Below are 19,857 nucleotides of genomic sequence, written 5' to 3' on the forward strand. Positions count from 1 at the left end.
TTTGTTTCTGTTTTGCACTTGAAAACTGCCTATACAGTAGAGTAAGCCATATTAATTTTTATTCTGAACATTTAAATTCAATATACTCCTGGGAGAAATGTTGCCGTTAAAAAAATATTTATTTTCTTTCATATGTACAACAATAATTATAGTGGTGAGGCAGGGCTGGTTTGAATCAATCTGCAGCACGGTATAGAAATTATTTCTAAACAATGTCAAAGTGATTCCTGCTCAAATGAGCATCGAGGCGGCGTTCATCTCCCGCTTATAGCCCTGAGCCAGTGGTGGAAATTCCATATTCCTATGGCGGGGATGGGTATTCCATAGGACAACCACTGTTGACCTCCACACAAAGGGTTGCTCATTTTATTGACCACAGTGGGATGAGGGGCTAAGGTAATCTTGTTTTAAACACAGTCCCGTAAAGCCGACGTAGAATAATAGTAAGGGACCCCAAGTTGTTCATGAAATAACTGGATTATTAGGGGTTGCTCATTAACGCGAGCACCACTGACGACCTGAGTTTACATTGGGACATTGGGAAGCCATGCAATATTAACCTAGGTTCTAAATAATTAATCAACGAATTATTCACCTCCCTCCAAACCATCTCTATCCCCCACAATTCTATGAATCATTACAACTCACTGTAATCATGTAAATTGAAAAGAAAAGGATTAACTCTGTCTCTTACCCTGTCTTGCTTATTCCAAGAGCTTTTAGGTACCAGCTTATAATTGGGATAAGACTCCATGTTAAATCAATATTTGAAGTTTTTGTGACTGCAGAGAGTCATACTCTTTGGTTCTTTCGTTCAATAAATTAAATCACATTATAACTCCATGTTCACTTACGTGGCATTATATGGCTAGTTTTTAAGTTTAATCAACCATCTTAGCATTAAATTTCGATTTAAAGCTTTCGTGACTGCAGGGATTCATATTCTTGGTTCTTTCGGTAAAGTCACGTAGAAGGGAAATAATAAAATAATAATTATTGCTGTGGTTTTTCACACCTGATGATGATGACTTGTGTTGCAATCGAAACGTCGTGATAATTTTATTGTTTTATTATTTTATTATTTCCCTTCTACGTGACATTACCGAAAGAACCAATAACATCTTAGGCTTGGTATCAATGACCACATAAAAAACCCAATAAAATAAAAATGTGTTTCTCACCCAACTACTCAGGTTCTGAGATCTCAAACTTGCACACTCTGCATCAAATTACGACTATGATAGGCATCTTCTTCTGCGTTCATTTATTCATCCTGAAAAGCTACATTGCATTTCAAGATTTGGAAGTTTGAAAAGTCGGTATAAAAAAAAATCCATTGACGAGTTCAGGGATACTACTTGCTGAACTCACATCTACAGGCCCACCTTACATAGCCCATATGATGACGATGTCAACCCCCCACCTCCAGAATGCTCGTTTGCATACGCGCGCACCACCACGTCTGGGCACGAATGGCTAAAATATCTCAGCCCTCGCCACTTGGGTTTCCAATTCTGTCGGCTACAACAAAAGGATGCCGGGCCCAGATGACCACAGTTGCCAGGTCTCAAACTCAGGCTTTCACGATTGGGACCACCCTGCACTTCCAACTGAGTTGTTCCCTGGCCCACTCTCTCAACACTATAGAGTGTCGACAGCTGGTTTACATACTTAACTGATAAAAATGTGAAAAGTGTTTTTTTGTAGCCACTACAAACATTGTACAATGTTCCACTCACGTGCGTGTGTCAATACGTCCATATGTACGTACGTTGAACTTCTTTCGCACCGTACGTGGCCAATCAAAGGCGCGGGTATAATAAGGCACTCGACGCGTTTCTCAACAGCCTAGTGAGGGTGGGTGGCCAATTCCAGTAATCATGGCACTGACGCGGAGTACAAACCATGTTTATTTTATTCTGAAATGTTGAGGCTACGGAAAGAGAGATTGCAGTCACCGGCGGTGTAATGGCATAGTGGTGTGTGTTCCCAATCAGAAATAGCCCAAAGCACCCAGGGGAAGGAATTATTAAATGAGCCAATTATGTCCGCAGTCCAAACACAGGACCATAACTCGGCAAAAGCGATCAGGTGGGAAGTTTGAAAAGTGGCTGCGGAAGAGTGGCGAGGGAAGCAGTAGGGGAAGACGTGTGTGTTTCCGTCATGCGTGATGTTGCCAGTGCAGTTTGAAGATGCCTCAAACATTAAAATGCATTGACCCCACGTGTTTTCCTGTTGGTTAGGCAGATGTTTGTGCGTGCGAGCGTGGGTACAGCCGGCGAATATCGACCTATGGTTGAGCGTCTCGTTGCGGCAGTCGCTCTGCGAGTAGGAACACACTCCTCCTGGATCTGCGGCAAATCCCTGGTTTAAGGCAATAGATTCATTCTTAAAAAGTGCCGCATCGAGCGAAAACCACGTTCAGCGAGGAATTACTGTACTGAATGACATTTGCACTGTAAAAGCAGCCTGCAGTCAGCCCATGGCGGGACAAAGAACTCGGATGAGGGTACGCCACCGTGTACCGCACCATTCCGCTGTACTGTATCATGTCGCACATCCGCATAGCTCAAGAAAACGGTTCATCGTCACCCGCTCAGAAACCACACAACGGGCGCGCTGCGCGTCACAACGGGAGCGTTGCGCATCACAACGTGCGCGTTGCGCGTCACAACGGGCGCGTTGCGCGTCACAACGGGCGCGTTGCGCGTCACAACGGGCGCGTTGCGCGTCACATCGGGCTCGTGGCGCGTCACAACAGGCACGTTGCGCGTCACAACAGGCGCGTTGCGCGTCACAACAGGCGCGTTGCGCGTCACAACGGGCGCGTCACAACGGGCACGTCACAACGGGCGCGTCGCGCGTCAGAACCGCGTTATGGCGAAAACGCGGTGTGTGAAAACGCGGTGTGTGAAAACGCGCTAAGTGAGGACTTAACGTGCTTGTGTGAATCAATCTCTGCTGCATCCACTCTAGTGCGGGCAAGAATCAGAGGTGCAAGGAAAAAATTGGTTTGGACACTGCACTACAATCCTGGCAACTTGGGTTCAATTTTTGATCATACAACAAAGCAAAAAGGGTTCACGAACCCTGTCTGGGCCTCTCATAGGTCAACCGAGCCTAAAATGTGTAAGTTGTACAGTGTGTGGTTGTGGGAAGACAAAGGTGACCAGGAGTGGTGCTGACAAACCGGCCTCTTCATGTGCAATACCACACCTAATCGGTGTCCACAAAACAAAACAGATTCCAGCAGCCTATAAGGCTGCATGTCATACACAACGATGTCTGAAAACAATACGTGCTACAGAATGCATCAGCTGTGTAATCATTACAGCTGTAAATTAAATGTATCTTTGCATTTTAAATTTTGAACCATGTAGGTAGCTCATTGACGACCTGTGAACAAAAGCAACGTCTGTTCAGAACTTGAGAAGTCGGCACTGTTTTGGTTTTCAGTAAAAATGTAAAGGTTAACAATCATCAAAGACAGTTGGCTGCCATTCCAAAACCAAATTCCGTTTTCCCTCAAAGCTGTTCAATCTACTTAAAGTATTTTATTACCTTAATGCGAGCAATATTTGGACAAATTTGTACAGAATTGCACAACGATAACCGGAGCTCACTCAGAAGGGTGCGGAGTAAAAGGAGCCTCTTCTTTTATGCTGGAAAAGGCCTTTTTAGCAAAAGCGGTAAGTGCAAACAACAACATCTACGCATAAATATAGACCAAATGCAAATTGATGCCTGAATTACCCACTGGCATTAGCAACGATTGATGTTTTGATTGTTTAAACCACTAATAAGGATCTCTGTAAAGACAGCTCGGCATTACAATTAACATGTTGGAAAACATGACGTGCATAATAAAAAAAAGCATTGCGCGAAATTGTAATAACAGACTGCAAGAAACGCACGCACGCAAGCGTCGTAATGGGGGAAGCCGTGCATCACTGTGGTTCAAAATCAGAATATTTTTTTTTTATCCTGAAGGAATCTGATAAGCCATACAGCGCACTTTTTCACAGATATCCAGTAGTAGAAAAAACACGATAGAAGTGCAAAGTACAAGGTCAAAAAAAATCACCCAAACACATACAAATAAAACTAAACCATCCCCCATCCTACCAGGCAAAGCCCACCGAGGTATTAACTTATTGTTCAGAAGCGACCTGGACCACCACAAGTGATAGCCCAACAAAGTGGCCCCATAATTTGGACATTTAGTTCTATTCGGTAAAGTCACGTAGGTAAAAATAAAATAATACGTGACTTTACCGAATAGAACCAAAGAGTATGGATCCTTGCAGTCACGAAAGCTTCAAATCTAGAATTTGGACATTTCTCGCACCGATATAATCGAAATAATCTCAATGTATTTGCCTCGGCACAACTCCGCCTCAAAATGCCTGCGAGCTTTCCAACTAACTGCAATAAAACGGTTTCACAACTTGTGCCCAGGATTTCCCTTCAGCGCAGCCCTCATCCATAGGAATACAGAGGGCGCTCTGCGGGGTAAGGAGTGTGCTTCGCAAACGATGGCGTACTTGCTTTGACATTTGCAGCAGGGTTCCTTCCTTCGTTGCTGAATGTGAAGCGTTGTTATCCAAGACCGACAAAGCCCACTTATCGCGGGACGAGTTACGCTTATTTTGGACTTAAAACACTCCACAATTTTGACAGTGTAAATTGGGCCTACGAGATAAAACAGAGACTGCATTCGTGATGTTAATGGGCAGTAGACCTATAGAGACTGTCAACTTTTATTTATGAATGTGGCCACTGAGATTCTGCTAATTCTGTGGTACATCAGAAACAAGGCTCTTGGCTTTAGGCCACCAAGAATTACAGCCGATCAAGGCAAACCATCATTGCCCGACTCGGGTCTGTTCCACGTGTAGCAATCGTGAATGCCGTCGCGCTAATTCAGTAAATCAAGCTTCCGATTTGACGGGACAGGAGAAAGTTTGTTTTCATGAAATGTTGAATCCTACTTGTCAGCAGGATGTGCGCTGCATTTGAGCAATTCACTTTCCCACATTTGTGCACGGCATGACATTGTGAATATAAACATGTGTAAATTCAATAAGCGCATTTAATCTAAAATAAATCCTGTCAATTCCACGTGTAACCATTTACTTCTTCCCTGAGATTTGGTGCCGTTATAACGCGGGGGTGCGATTCCAATTCAATAACACATTATTGTTATTGGTATTATTATTTTATTTGAATTATTTCTGATATTGTCAACTCCTTTCAATTAAATATAACATTAACATATTTGCATGTAATTTGTATAAGTAAATAATGAATAACTATACGCCTAACGTCAATGATTTGTGAAATTTTCAAAGATGATGAATGGGAGTCCTATTACAATGTACCGGGCCCAGAGACGATGCTATATAGGCTTGAGCATCAATCGTCTGTTGGCCCTGCTATTCGCACCCTACAGCTGTGGGGAAAAAAAACTGCATTTCCTGACTCCTCAACCGTCGTGGGAAGTTGTGGGATAGCGTGGCAAGTCGTGGGATAGCGTGGTATAGCGTGGGAAGTCGTGGGATAGCGTGAGAAGTAGTGGGATAGCGTGGGAAGTCGTGGGATAGCGTGGGAAGTCGTGGGATAGCGTGGGAAGTCGTGGGATAGCGTGGGAAGTCGTGGGATTGCGTGGCAAGTCGTGGGATAGCGTGGTATAGCGTGGGAAGTAGTGGGATAGCGTGAGAAGTCGTGGGATAGCGTGGGAAGTCGTGGGATAGCGTGAGAAGTCGTGGGAAGTAGTGGGATAGTGTGGGATAGTGTGGGATAGCGTGGGAGAGCGTGGGAAGTCGTGGGAAGTGGTGGGATAGCGTGGGAGGTCGAGAGAAGTCGTGGGAAGTCGTGGGAAGTCGTGGGATAGCGTGGGAAGTCGTGGGATAGCGTGGGATAGCGTGGGAAGTCGTGGGATAGCGTGGGAAGTCGTGAGAAGTCGTGGGATAGCGTGGGAAGTCGTGGGATAGCGTGGGAAGTCGTGGGAAGTCGTGGGATAGCGTGGGAAGTCGTGGGATAGCGTGGGATAGCGTGAGAAGTCGTGGGATACCGTGGGAAGTCGTGAGAAGTCGTGGGAAGTCGTGAGAAGTCGTGGGATAGCGTGGGAAGTAGTGGGAAGTCGTGGGAAGTCGTGAGATGTCGTGGGATAGCGTGGGAAGTCGTGGGATAGGGTGGGAAGTCGTGGGATAGCGTGGGAAGTCGTGGGATAGCGTGGGATAGCGTGGGACGTCGTGAGAAGTCGTGGGATAGCGTGGGAAGTCGTGGGAAGTCGTGGGAAGTCGTGGGAAGTCATGGGATAGTGTGAGAAGTCGTGGAAAGTCGTGGGATAACGTGGTAGGTCGTGGGAAGTCGTGAGATAGAAGTCGTGGGAGGTCGTGGCAGAACTGCGGTCCTGTGGCAGCTTACGGTTTTCACGTTAAATGTCCCGCGACTGCGATTCAAAAAGGGAGAGATGCAGAGAATCCGGCTGCAATGAGCAGCATCGCGTGACGAGGAATGCCCCAATACCACGGCACCACGGAGGAAGCTGTGCCCGGCGCTAAGTATGGCAGGGAGCGTAAACCTGGCAGCATATAGAGTACAGGACAATTCACGATTTTGCTGGACTGCTATCCAGCAGCAGCCTACAACATTCTGGACATGCATGGCGGCTACCCCTTCGAGTACTATCCAGGCCTAAACTCTGCTTAGCTTCTTTAATCTGACAGGACCGGCCCAATTCCAGTTGATTTGGGTAATAGAAAATCAATATTCATCACGACTGTGTTCAATTACTGTACTTAACTAATGTACAAAGTTACAAACATTGCATTACACATAGGGCCAATTCAAAATGCAGTACTGTAAAGTACTGTGTGATGAACTTCTTTCGCACCGTACGTAGACAACCATCATTCGCAACAGTGTTGTAACAAAGACAAAGATCCCCCGTGTAGCCTTAACAGACTGTCGGGGCAAGTGCTGTTAGCGAGCAGCACCTATGAAGGCCGGCACTGTGGCACACGAGGGGGTGGGTGGCCAACACCACGCCCGGCCGCCTTTGTCTCCCCAGTGGCGATGTTTACTACACACCGCACCAGGTACTCATTTGAGGCTGAGTCGACCTAGGAGAGGCCCGGGACCGGTTCAAATAATCGTCACCGGTGGTGGCCGTGAGCGGGAATTGCAATCGGGTCGGCGGATTCGTAGCGCAGCGCGCTAACCACTACACCACCGCTCCCCACAAGTGTTGTACATACACACATACACACACACACGCGTGCGTGTCTATAACAAAGACATACGCACAACACAAAAGCACTAAGCACGCTGCTGTAACAGCGTCAGACACCGCCAGAAGAAGTCAGAAGGTGACAATCGGTCATCGCACGGCACTGCGGTAAAAAAAAATCGCATTCGATGCAAATGTGGTAGAGTCGACCAAGTGTCCCGTGGGCAAAGATCGGTCCCAGGTCGCTTTTAGACGACTCGGGGTCAAGTCTGACAACAATGCCTGTGGTTGTCAAGTGGAGGACTCCCCCCCCCCCCCCACCGTGTCAGTCAAATCAACACACGAACAGACTGGGTTGACGTCTCTGCTCGAGATCAGAAGAGTACAGTAACAAGCCGGATTAACAGAAGGGGAGCCCAGCTCCGACCAGCTGAGCAATCTGGCTAGCCGCATGACTAGTGAAATACAATATAAATACAAGATAAAAACAACCCTGTAAGACATGTAGAGCACACGTAACGTGTTTAATGCGTTTACTCTCCTCGAAAGACTTAGGAAATAAAATACAGATCAAAAACAAATACGTGTACCGTGTTATATGTATTGTATTTTGTGCTGTACTGTGTGTGGTTGTGTACTCACCATCGAAGTGTTACTGATGCCCTCTGAGAAGGCAAAGGCACAATGATGGAGTACCAGAAAGCAAGAAGCACAGCAAGAGATTCAAATAAAGCTTGAAAAGACAAAATAGAGAGACGGAGAAAGAACAGGCTGAGTTGGGGACACAGCTAAAAAAAACGCAGAGGATGAAAATAAAATACTGTACTGAGCACGACACAGGGCTGCAGAGAGCTACGCATAGCAGCAGAGCGCGTCGCGAAACACTGAGTGGGTGGTGTGCAGCCACGTGCTCTAACCCCGGAGCCACGTGGTCTAACCCTGAAGCCACGTGGCCTAACGCCGCCGGTGCCACGTGGTCGAACGCCGCCGGTGCCACGTGGTCTAACCCCGGAGCCACGTGCTCTAACCCCGGAGCCACGTGGTCTAACCCTGGAGCCACGTGCTCTAACCCTGGAGCCACGTGCTCTAACCCCGGAGCCACGTGCTCTAACCCCGGAGCCACGTGCTCTAACCCCGGAGCCACGTGCTCTAACCCCGGAGCCACGTGCTCTAACCCCTGAGCCACGTGCTCTAACCCCGGAGCCACGTGCTCTAACCCCGGAGCCACGTGGTCTAACCCTGGAGCCACGTGCTCTAACCCTGGAGCCACGTGCTCTAACCCTGGAGCCACGTGCTCTAACCCCGGAGCCACATGCTCTAACCCTGGAGCCACGTGCTCTAACCCCGGAGCCACGTGGCCTAACCCCGGAGCCACGTGGCCTAACCCCGGAGCCACGTGCTCTAACCCCAGAGCCACGTGCTCTAACCCCGGAGCCACGTGCTCTAAGTGGTGTGGCAGGATGCGCTGAATTGTTGTTGCCATTACTAAGGCATCGGTTCAGCTAAATGTGAATTCCAGTTAATCGGCATCTGGCTATCCCCGGTTTTCCTGCATTTGGCACAGCAGTGTGAATAAGGCCCGCAACGGTACCTCTGCCCAATAACTCATAGTCGGCTCATTAACTAGCATGCCTTCACCTGCTGAACCGTTTTAACCAGGGCTGTTCAATAATTGGGTACACCCTGTCCGGGATTTGAACTTATGTTTCATGATTGGAAGCCTGATGCTCTACCAAACTATTTCCATTTTTTTAGGACCATGGAAAACTAAGATTGACAATCCAACATCACTTTATGGTGCAAAAACTCCCATTATATTTTGTGACAAAATGTAAATATTGTATATCTCTGTCCAGACATATGCTGAGGTTACTTAATGAATAATCGCGTTGTCACTGGTGAGGCACTGTGAACTATAGATGTACTTTATATTAATTGAACATTACATGAAGTATGTGATATACGATTATCTGGACTACATGGCCTCCACTTTTTACTTCTAAAACTATGGCACCAAACAACAGCAAGTTACATTTAATTTTACCAATAAATTAAATCACAGATATTAACGAAAACCTGCGTTTTAAGTTAGCACTTGCAAAATTTCGATTTAAAGCTTTCGTGACTGCAATGATTCATCTTCTTTGGTTCTTTCGGTAAAGTCACGTAGAATGAGAATAAAATAATAAATTGATAAAATAAAATAACACAATAATATTCTCACGACGTTTCGGCCACAACACAAGCGGCCTTCATCCAGCGCTGTCCTACCAGTCTCGTCCCTTCACCTGATGAAGGCCGCTTGTGTTGTGGCCGAAACGTCGTGAGAATATTATTGTGTTATTTTATTTTATCAATTTATTATTTTATTCTCATTCTACGTGACTTTACCGAAAGAACCAAAGAAGATAGCACTTGCAAGTTTCACAAAAAAGTTAAGTAGCTGCTTCAAACATTATCCAGATGCTCATCATCAGCACTCTCCACTCTCCAGACATTGACACTCACCATTCACTACTCACCACACACTCAGACTCAGTACATTTATCCTCGAGAAATACGATCAGCTATGGAGCTCTTTTTCACAGTCGTCCAAGCAGGAGGCTCTTGCTTGGGACGTTTGCCCACTTGTTTTTGTTATTTGTAGGTGTAAAACACGATTGCCTGGAAAAATGCCACACAAACATGACAGAAATACCCACTCTGTGCACTGCCTCCTGCAGGCACCTCAAAGCCCAGAACATGGTGACGGTTCTCAATTCCTATGCCGCATACCAACTTCATCTCCACATCACTCTCTTCAAGGTGGTCAGCACCATACCCGGAGAAGTGGGGCCAAGCTTTACCCTGAAAAAAAATATTATTACTACACTTGATTACCCAGGCTGGACTTAGTCTGGGTAATCAGCCTGGATATGAGTCTCAATATTTCTTTCTTCCCAATTTTCCACAGCAGGGGCAAATGTTGCGGTGTGTAATCCCAATTGAGAAATTTGCAAGTAACTTTTCAGCGTTGGGATGTTTTCAACCAATACCAGTTACATCGTATGTTTTGTTATTATGGGAGGAAAACCTGAGTACCTAGAGAAAGCCCAAGCAGAATGGTTGGAAACTGTACAAACTCCACGCCAACAGGTGCCAGTCAAGAATTGAACGCAGGCCTTTCCTGCGACGAGACGCAATGGTTATTACTGCGACACTCTGCTGCCCAATATCACTTTGTCCGACTTTGATAAACATATACGCCCAAGCAGAGGTCAACCACGGTGACACTTAAGTAGTCGGTGATAACGCATAAAACACAGTACGGTACATGTAAATCAGCGTCACTCATGCAGACAGACATGCTCCGTTGCGTTGGCTGCTGTTATTTTGCATGCTGTTATGCTCTTGCAGTCTATTGTGATACCATCAGCGTGTGAGACAGGCATTACTTTCCAAGTTAAATACCGAACCAACGTTAAGTGACATGGCATCATTTAAATTAAGTGCAGACACTTCCGCTAAGTGACCGCCTTTTTAAGTAAGTCACACTTGGGGTGGCCGGGTTGCCTGGATATGTTGGCCTTAATTAAACACCAAGGTTGCATTAATATGATGATGCATTGTGAGAACCTCACCAAATAATAGTACACCTGCCATCCTGTCACAGGGTAGAGTCCATGAGAAAACTACAAAACCATCTGAACAATGGTCGTGCTATGATTATTTTTGTAAATGTCATCTAATTAGAACAAACAATACATCAACACTACATTATACATATACACCTCAAAGCAGCTCTTGCTGTACATATTATGATTACATATTCCCTGACGCGGCATATTGCTTTCGAAGGACGAGACAAGTCAATGTAAATATTAAATAATATTTGAAACTACTCTCCGATTAATATAAAAGGGTAAACAAATAGATTGCAGTCTTGTCCATTCACTGTTAGATAAAAAGCCTCGTTTTGACCATAGCAGCCATGGGAAATGTTTGACCACATTTCCGCACGCTGGTTACTATGGGTTGGTGAAGGGGGTATCAGGACTGGCTCAGATATCACTCGGCACGGAAGTTTGCCATGGCCGGGAATTGAACTCGAGGTTTGCCGGGTTCATAGTGCGGTGCATAACCTTTGCACAACCACGCCCCCTAACAAGCAAAAGAGATAATTAAGAATGCCATATTTGATGGAACCTAGAATAAGATATCTGTAAAATTAAACACATTCATCAGAATTCGACTTGGCCTAATGTAGACGACTTCTACTCATGCAGAAATCGACTCATGTAGAATTTGTGTTCTAATAATGCGTTAAATGGCGACGTGGCTTTGTGCTGCAGTACAGCCCAAAAGATAAACCTGCACACGCGCGTAATTTAAAACACGACTGCCATAAACATTCAAAGCGCACACCTACACACTGAACATGTATACTACAAATGGCATACACAGCACGCACAGTTCAGTAATTATAAAGCACACGTGCTCTCACCATTACCAGTCAGACAAAGCACACTTGTGCATTTCTTTTAATTGACAACACATGTATGCAGTGAAAAAGATTGATATTGAACAGGTACACATCGTAAGCTGCTTAAATTCACGGCAAAACTACTCGCAGGACATAGGCGTGCAGAGACAGAGAACACAGACCTTTCCTGTCTGCACACATGTAGCATCTACATAATTGAGGTCACAGGTCACACTCCAGGAAGAGAATCACTGGGTGACCAATCAGGAGGAGAGAAAAATGTATCCACTTATATACCAATATATGTCTGTTCTTGTTCTGTGCCCAAAAAAATCGAGATACATTTATTTAAAAAGGACGTGTAAATGTTTGTACTGGTCTTGAGTGGGATGAAAAAACAACATATAATTTTATACAGGTTGTTTTCATCTTCCAATTCCTCTTTACCTAAACATCACTTATTGGATCAAACGAGATGAATGCAAATAACATTCCAATGTTTCTCATCTGCTTAAGGCCAAGTATCATTCATAACTCTGAAGCATTAAGTTGATGTTACAAATAATCTGCAAACAAGCTTCATTATTTTCAAAAAAAATTAGACCAATACAATTCTGCCACTGTATTCTGTTACGGTAATGATTGACGCATTTTGATTAACCAGGTGAAAGCTGATATACATTAACACTCTCTGGAGAGCTGAGTAACTGTCATCACATAGGGCGTATTGGTCACTATTACAGTAATTAAGTTCAGATTTTAGTTTTGAGCTTCCACATTGGCACACGACAGCCAACTCTTGCACATGGTTGAACATCCACTTCATACTAGGTGGTGCACAATGCACCTTGCTTTATTGCGAGCATAATTCTCGACTGTAATTGATGCCCCCAAAGGATCATCACATGCCTAAGACCATCCACTTCATGCCTCGAAGCTTCTCCAGATGTTCATCTCTCCGCAATGAAAAATATGCACATCCATCCCTCCACAGCCCCAAATTACCAATCATGACCACCCCTCCCCGCATTGCCGAATTTACATAATCATCCCGAGAAAGCATCAGCAATGCATAATCTTCCCTCTTCAACTCCACACTTGCACCCACAATAATCTCTCCACACTTGCCACATTTTCATGATCATATTTCCACACCCCCCCAAATGCCTTCAGGCCAAGAGACAACAACCCATCACTGGATCATCAACAGGTGCAGTAGCAGAAACCTCTGGAATAAACAAACATCATTCGAGACCCCTACATCAAACCTCCTCCTGGCTTTGACACTCCTCCAAGACACTGCTGTACCATCATCAACCGCATCAGAACACCAACAAACCAATGCGCACATCTCCATCGCAACGGTGGACCATACAGTTAACCCACAGAGACTCACAGAGATTCACTAAAATACAGACACAGCGATACGCAGAGACGCGCATATATATACGCACAGACCCAGAGAGACACATTAAAGCTACAGCACAGGAGTACAAATGTGGCCATGCAAACAAAATTATGGACCGTATGGGTTGGAACAGCAAAAACGACACCAACGAAGCCCTCCATCATCGTGGCTTAGCAGACCTCTCGACACTGCCACCAGGCTCCCGAACGTCCCGCTGCCACCGTACAGCAACAGGACGGAATAACAGCCACCTCTCTCCACTTAACTCGCCGCAGCGTCTTGTGCAGCGGCCACCAACAAAGCCACCGGCTACGAAGATTTCGCCGTTACGTAACCCGCGGCTCCCACACGTGGTCACGTAGCGGCTCCCCATACGCGGTCACGTAGCGGCTCCCCATACGCGGCGTATAAGAAGACTCCGTGTCCCAACCGCCCAGCAGGCCACGGAATTTACACAACATGAGTGCCAGTCTGTGTCTGTGTGTGCGCGCAGAGGATTCACGTCCACATTTACATATCCACGACAGCGAGGAAGCCAGACACAAGCGGAGGGGGTTATGCGTGTTGGCCGTCACAGACAAGCGGGCCGCTTAGGCAGGCGTACTGACAGGAAATCAGGCAGCCCAACAAGCTTGTGTGTATGTCTCTGTACGTTGGGCTTCTTGAGCACCGTACGTGCTAATACGTGTTGACCGACAGACGGTAAGACAGGCCGACGGGCAGAAAGGCAGACACACACACAGTCATCTACACACACACAGTCACCTACACACACACACAGTCACACAGTCACCTACACACACACACAGTCACCTACACACACACACAGTCACCTACACACACACACAGTCACCTACACACACACAGTCACCTACACACACACAGTCACCTACACACACAGTCACCTACACACACAGTCACCTACACACACAGTCACCTACACACACAGTCACCTACACACACAGGCAGGCAGACTGGAGAAGACAGAACCGTGGACTGTACACCGCTGTACGTGAAATGTCTGCTATTGTAGAGGGTTTGAAACACACTGTGCCGGATGTAGACACACAAACTACACATTTGTACAATCGTACGCCTACAGATGCAGATACACACATATCGTGTGCACACATTGTACATACAGTACACATTCCATCTCACACTAACAATGACACACACCGACACCATCACTGACACCATCACTGACACCATCACTGACACCATCACTGACACCATCACTGACACCATCACTGACACCATCACTGACACCATCACTGACACCATCACTGACACCATCACTGACACCATCACTGACACCATCACTGACACTCATACACCATCCCACACACTTACAATAGCACACACTCACAATAACACACACACCATCACTAACAATAACAAAGATCCCCCGTATAGCCTTAACAGACTGTAGGGGCAAGTGCTGTTAGCGAGCGCCTATGAAGGCCGGTAACGGTACACGCCCGACCGCCTTTGTCTCCCTAGTGGCAATGTTTACACACCGCACCAGGTACTCATTTGAGGCTAAGTCGACCTAGGGGAGGCCCGGGACCGGTTCAGATAATCGTCACTGGTGTTGGCCGTGAGCGGGAATCGAACCCGGGTCGCCAGGTTCATAGCGCAGCGCGCTGACCGCTACACTACCGCTCCCCCCAACTCACACACTGCCACACATAGACATAGACACACTGCCACACATAGACATAGACACACTGCCACACATAGACATAGACACACTGCCACACATAGATATAGACACACTGCCATACATAGACACACTGCCACACATAGACACACTGCCACACATAGACACACTGCCACACATAGACACACTGCCACACATAGACATAGACACACTGCCACACATAGACATAGACACACTACCACACATAGACATAGACACACTGCCACACATAGACATAGACACACTGCCACACATAGACATAGACACACTGCCACACATAGACATAGACACACTGCCACACGTAGACATAGACACACTGCCACACGTAGACATAGACACACTCCCACACGTAGACATAGACACACTCCCACACATAGACATAGACACACTGCCACACATAGACATAGACACACTGCCACATAGACACACTGCCACACATAGACACACTGCCACACATAGACACACTCCCACACATAGACACACTCCCACACATAGACATACACACTCCCACACATAGACATAGACACACTCCCACACATAGACATAGACACACTCCCACACATAGACATAGACACACTGCCACACATAGACATAGACACACTGCCACACATAGACACACTGCCACACATAGACACACTGCCACACATAGACACACTCCCACACATAGACACACTCCCACACATAGACATACACACTCCCACACATAGACATAGACACACTCCCACACATAGACATAGACACACTCCCACACATAGACATAGACACACTGCCACACATAGACATAGACACACTCCCACACGTTGACACACTGCCACACATAGACATAGACACACTGCCACACGTTGACACACTGCCACACATAGACATAGACACACTGCCACACATAGACACACTCCCACACATAGACACACTCCCACACATAGACATAGACACACTGCCACACATAGACACACTGCCACACATAGACATAAACACACTGGCACACATAGACATAGACACACTGCCACACATAGACACACTCCCACACATAGACACACTCCCACACGTTGACATACTGCCACACATAGACATAGACACACTGCCACACGTAGACATAGACACACTGCCACACGTAGACATAGACACACTGCCACACATAGACATAGCCACACTCCCACACGTTGACATACTGCCACACATAGACATAGACACACTGCCACACGTAGACAAAGACACACTGCCACACGTAGACATAGACACACTGCTACACATAGACACACTGCCACACGTAGACATAGACACACTCCCACACACAGACACACTGCCACACATAGACACACTCCCACACATAGACACACTGCCACACATAGACACACTGCCACACATAGACACACTGCCACACATAGACACACTGCCACACATAGACACACTGCCACACATAGACACACTGCCACACATAGACATACTGCCACATTGCCACACATAGACACACTGCTACACATAGACATAGACACACTGCCACACATAGACACACTGCCACACATATACGTAGACACACAGCCACACATAGACACACTCCCAGACATAGACACACTGCAACACATAGACACACTGCAACACATAGACACACTCCCACACATAAGACACACTGCTACACATAGACACACTGACACACATAGACACACTGCCACACATAGACACAACTGCCTCACATATACATAGACGCACTCCCATTCATACACACAGCACTCCCACACATAGACAGCACTCCCACACTTAGACACAGCACTCCCACACTTAGACACAGCACTCCCACACATAGACACAGCACTCCCACACAGAGACACAGCACACCCACACTTAGACACAGCACTCCCACACGTAGACACAGCACTCCCACACATAGACACAGCACTCCCACACAGAGACACATCACTCCCACACTTAGACACAGCACTCCCACACTTAGACACAGCACTCCCACACATAGACACAGCACTCCCACAAATGGACACAGCACTCCCACACAGAGACACAGCACTCCCACACATAGACACAGCACTCCCACACTTAGACACAGCACTCCCACACTTAGACACAGCACTCCCACACAGAGACACAGCACTCCCACACATAGACACAGCACTCCTACACTTAGACACAGCACTCCCACATAGAGACACAGCACTCCTACACATAGACACTCCACACATAGACACAGCACTCCCACACAGAGACACTCCCACACAGAGACACTCCACACAGAAACATAGCACTCCCACACAGACACTCCTACACAGAGACACTCCCACACAGAGACACTCCCACACTTAGACACAGCACTCCCACACATAGACACAGCACTCCCACACAGAGACACAGCACTCCCACACATAGACACAGCACTCCCACACAGAGACACCCCCACACATATACACAGCACTCCCACACATAGACACAGCACTCCCACACATAGACACAGCACTCCCACACATAGACACAGCACTCCCACACTTAGACACAGCACTCCCACACAGAGACACAGCACTCCCACACATAGACACAGCACTCCCACACACAGCACTCCCACACATAGACACAGCACTCCCACACACAGCACTCCCACACATAGACACAGCACTCCCACACTTAGACACAGCACTCCTACACATAAACACAGCACTCCCACACTTAGACACAGCACTCCCACACAGAGACACAGCACTCCTACACAGAGACACAGCACTCCCACACTTAGACACAGCACTCCTACACAGAGACACAGCACTCCTACACAGAGACACAGCACTCCCACACACAGCACTCCCACACAGAAACAATCCTACACAGAGACACAGCACTCCTACACAGAGACACAGCACTCCCACACATAGCACTCCCACACAGAAACAATCCCACACAGAGACACAACACTCCCACACATAGACACAGCACTCCCACACTTAGACACAGCACTCCTACACATAAACACAGCACTCCCACACTTAGACACAGCACTCCCACACATAGACACAACACTCCCACACATAGACACAACACTCCCACACAGAGACACTCCTACACATAGACACAACACTCCTACACAGAGACACTCCTACACTTAGACACAGCACTCCCACACTTAGACACAGCACTCCTACAGAGACACAGCACTCGCACACAGAGACAGCACTCCTACACAGAGACACAGCACTCCCACACATAGACACAGCACTCCCACACAGAGACACAGCACTCCCACACAGAGACACAGCACTCCCACACTTAGACACAGCACTCCCACACATAGACACAGCACTCCCACACAGAGACACAGCACTACTACACATAGACACAGCACTCCCACACAGAGACACAGCACTCCCACACATAGACACACCACTCCCACACAGAAACACTCCTACACAGAGACACAGCACTCCTACACATAGACACAGCACTCCAACACTTAGACACAGCACTCCTACACATAGACACAGCACTCCCACACAGAGACACAGCACTCCCACACAGAGACACAGCACTCCCACACACATCACTCCCACACTTAGACACATAGACACTCCTACACTTAGACACAGCACTCCCACACACAGCACTCCCACACATAGCACTCCCACACAGAGACACTCCTACACAGAGACACAGCACTCCTACACATAGACACAGCACTCCCACACATAGCACTCCCACACAGAAACACTCCCACACAGAGACAGCACTCCCACACAGAGACACAGCACTCCCACACAGAGACACAGCACTCCTACACAGAGACACAGCACTCCCACACAGAAACACTCCCACACAGAGACAGCACTCCTACACAGAGACACAGCACTCCCACACATAGACACAGCACTCCCACACATAGACACAGCACTCCTACACATAGACACAGCACTCCTACACATAGACACAGCACTCCTACACATAGACACAGCACTCCTACACAGAGACACAGCACTCCCACACATAGACACAGCACTCCTACACAGAGACACTCCCACACAGAGACACAGCTCTCCCACACATAGACACAGCACTCCTACACATAGACACAGCACTCCCACACTTAGACACAGCACTCCTACACAGAGACACAGCACTCCTACACATAGACACAGCACTCCCACACTTAGACACAGCGCTACCGCACAGAGACACAGCACTCCCACACAGACACTCCTACACAGAGACACTCCCACACTTAGACACAGCACTCCCACACATAGACACAGCACTCCCACACAGAGACACAGCACTCCCACACATAGACACAGCACTCCCACACAGAGACACCCCAACACATATACACAGCACTCCCACACATAGACACAGCACTCCCACACATAGACACAGCACTCCCACACATAGACACAGCACTCCCACACTTAGACACAGCACTCCCACACAGAGACACAGCACTCCCACACATAGACACAGCACTCCCACACACAGCACTCCCACACATAGACACAGCACTCCCACACACAGCACTCCCACACATAGACACAGCACTCCCACACTTAGACACAGCACTCCTACACATAAACACAGCACTCCCACACTTAGACACAGCACTCCCACACAGAGACACAGCACTCCTACACAGAGACACAGCACTCCCACACTTAGACACAGCACTCCTACACAGAGACACAGCACTCCTACACAGAGACACAGCACTCCCACACACAGCACTCCCACACAGAAACAATCCTACACAGAGACACAGCACTCCTACACAGAGACACAGCACTCCCACACATAGCACTCCCACACAGAAACAATCCCACACAGAGACACAACACTCCCACACATAGACACAGCACTCCCACACTTAGACACAGCACTCCTACACATAAACACAGCACTCCCACACTTAGACACAGCACTCCCACACATAGACACAACACTCCCACACATAGACACAACACTCCCACACAGAGACACTCCTACACATAGACACAACACTCCTACACAGAGACACTCCTACACTTAGACACAGCACTCCCACACTTAGACACAGCACTCCTACAGAGACACAG

General features: G+C 47.4%; 1 protein-coding gene across 2 annotated transcripts in view; it reads right to left on the bottom strand.

Moving 5' to 3' along the window:
* The window catches only part of LOC116942811 (volume-regulated anion channel subunit LRRC8D-like), an 82,096-nt gene that overhangs the window by 56,204 nt on the left and 6,035 nt on the right, over positions 1-19,857 (bottom strand). Inside the window, exon 1 of one of the 2 annotated variants that reach the window (XM_032955117.2) lies at positions 7,877-9,427. The exons of the other annotated variant lie outside the window; for it this stretch is intronic. Coding sequence (XP_032811008.1) covers positions 7,877-7,879 — 3 coding nt within the window. The 5' untranslated portion in view covers positions 7,880-9,427. Of the gene's footprint in view, positions 1-7,876; positions 9,428-19,857 lie in introns of those variants that run through there. 2 annotated transcript variants of the gene reach the window in all.

This window comes from Petromyzon marinus, chromosome 16, assembly GCF_048934315.1.
Source record: "Petromyzon marinus isolate PM22_M1 ecotype Great Lakes invasive population chromosome 16, UKy_Petmar_22M1.pri1.0, whole genome shotgun sequence".
Lineage (NCBI taxonomy): Eukaryota > Metazoa > Chordata > Hyperoartia > Petromyzontiformes > Petromyzontidae > Petromyzon > Petromyzon marinus.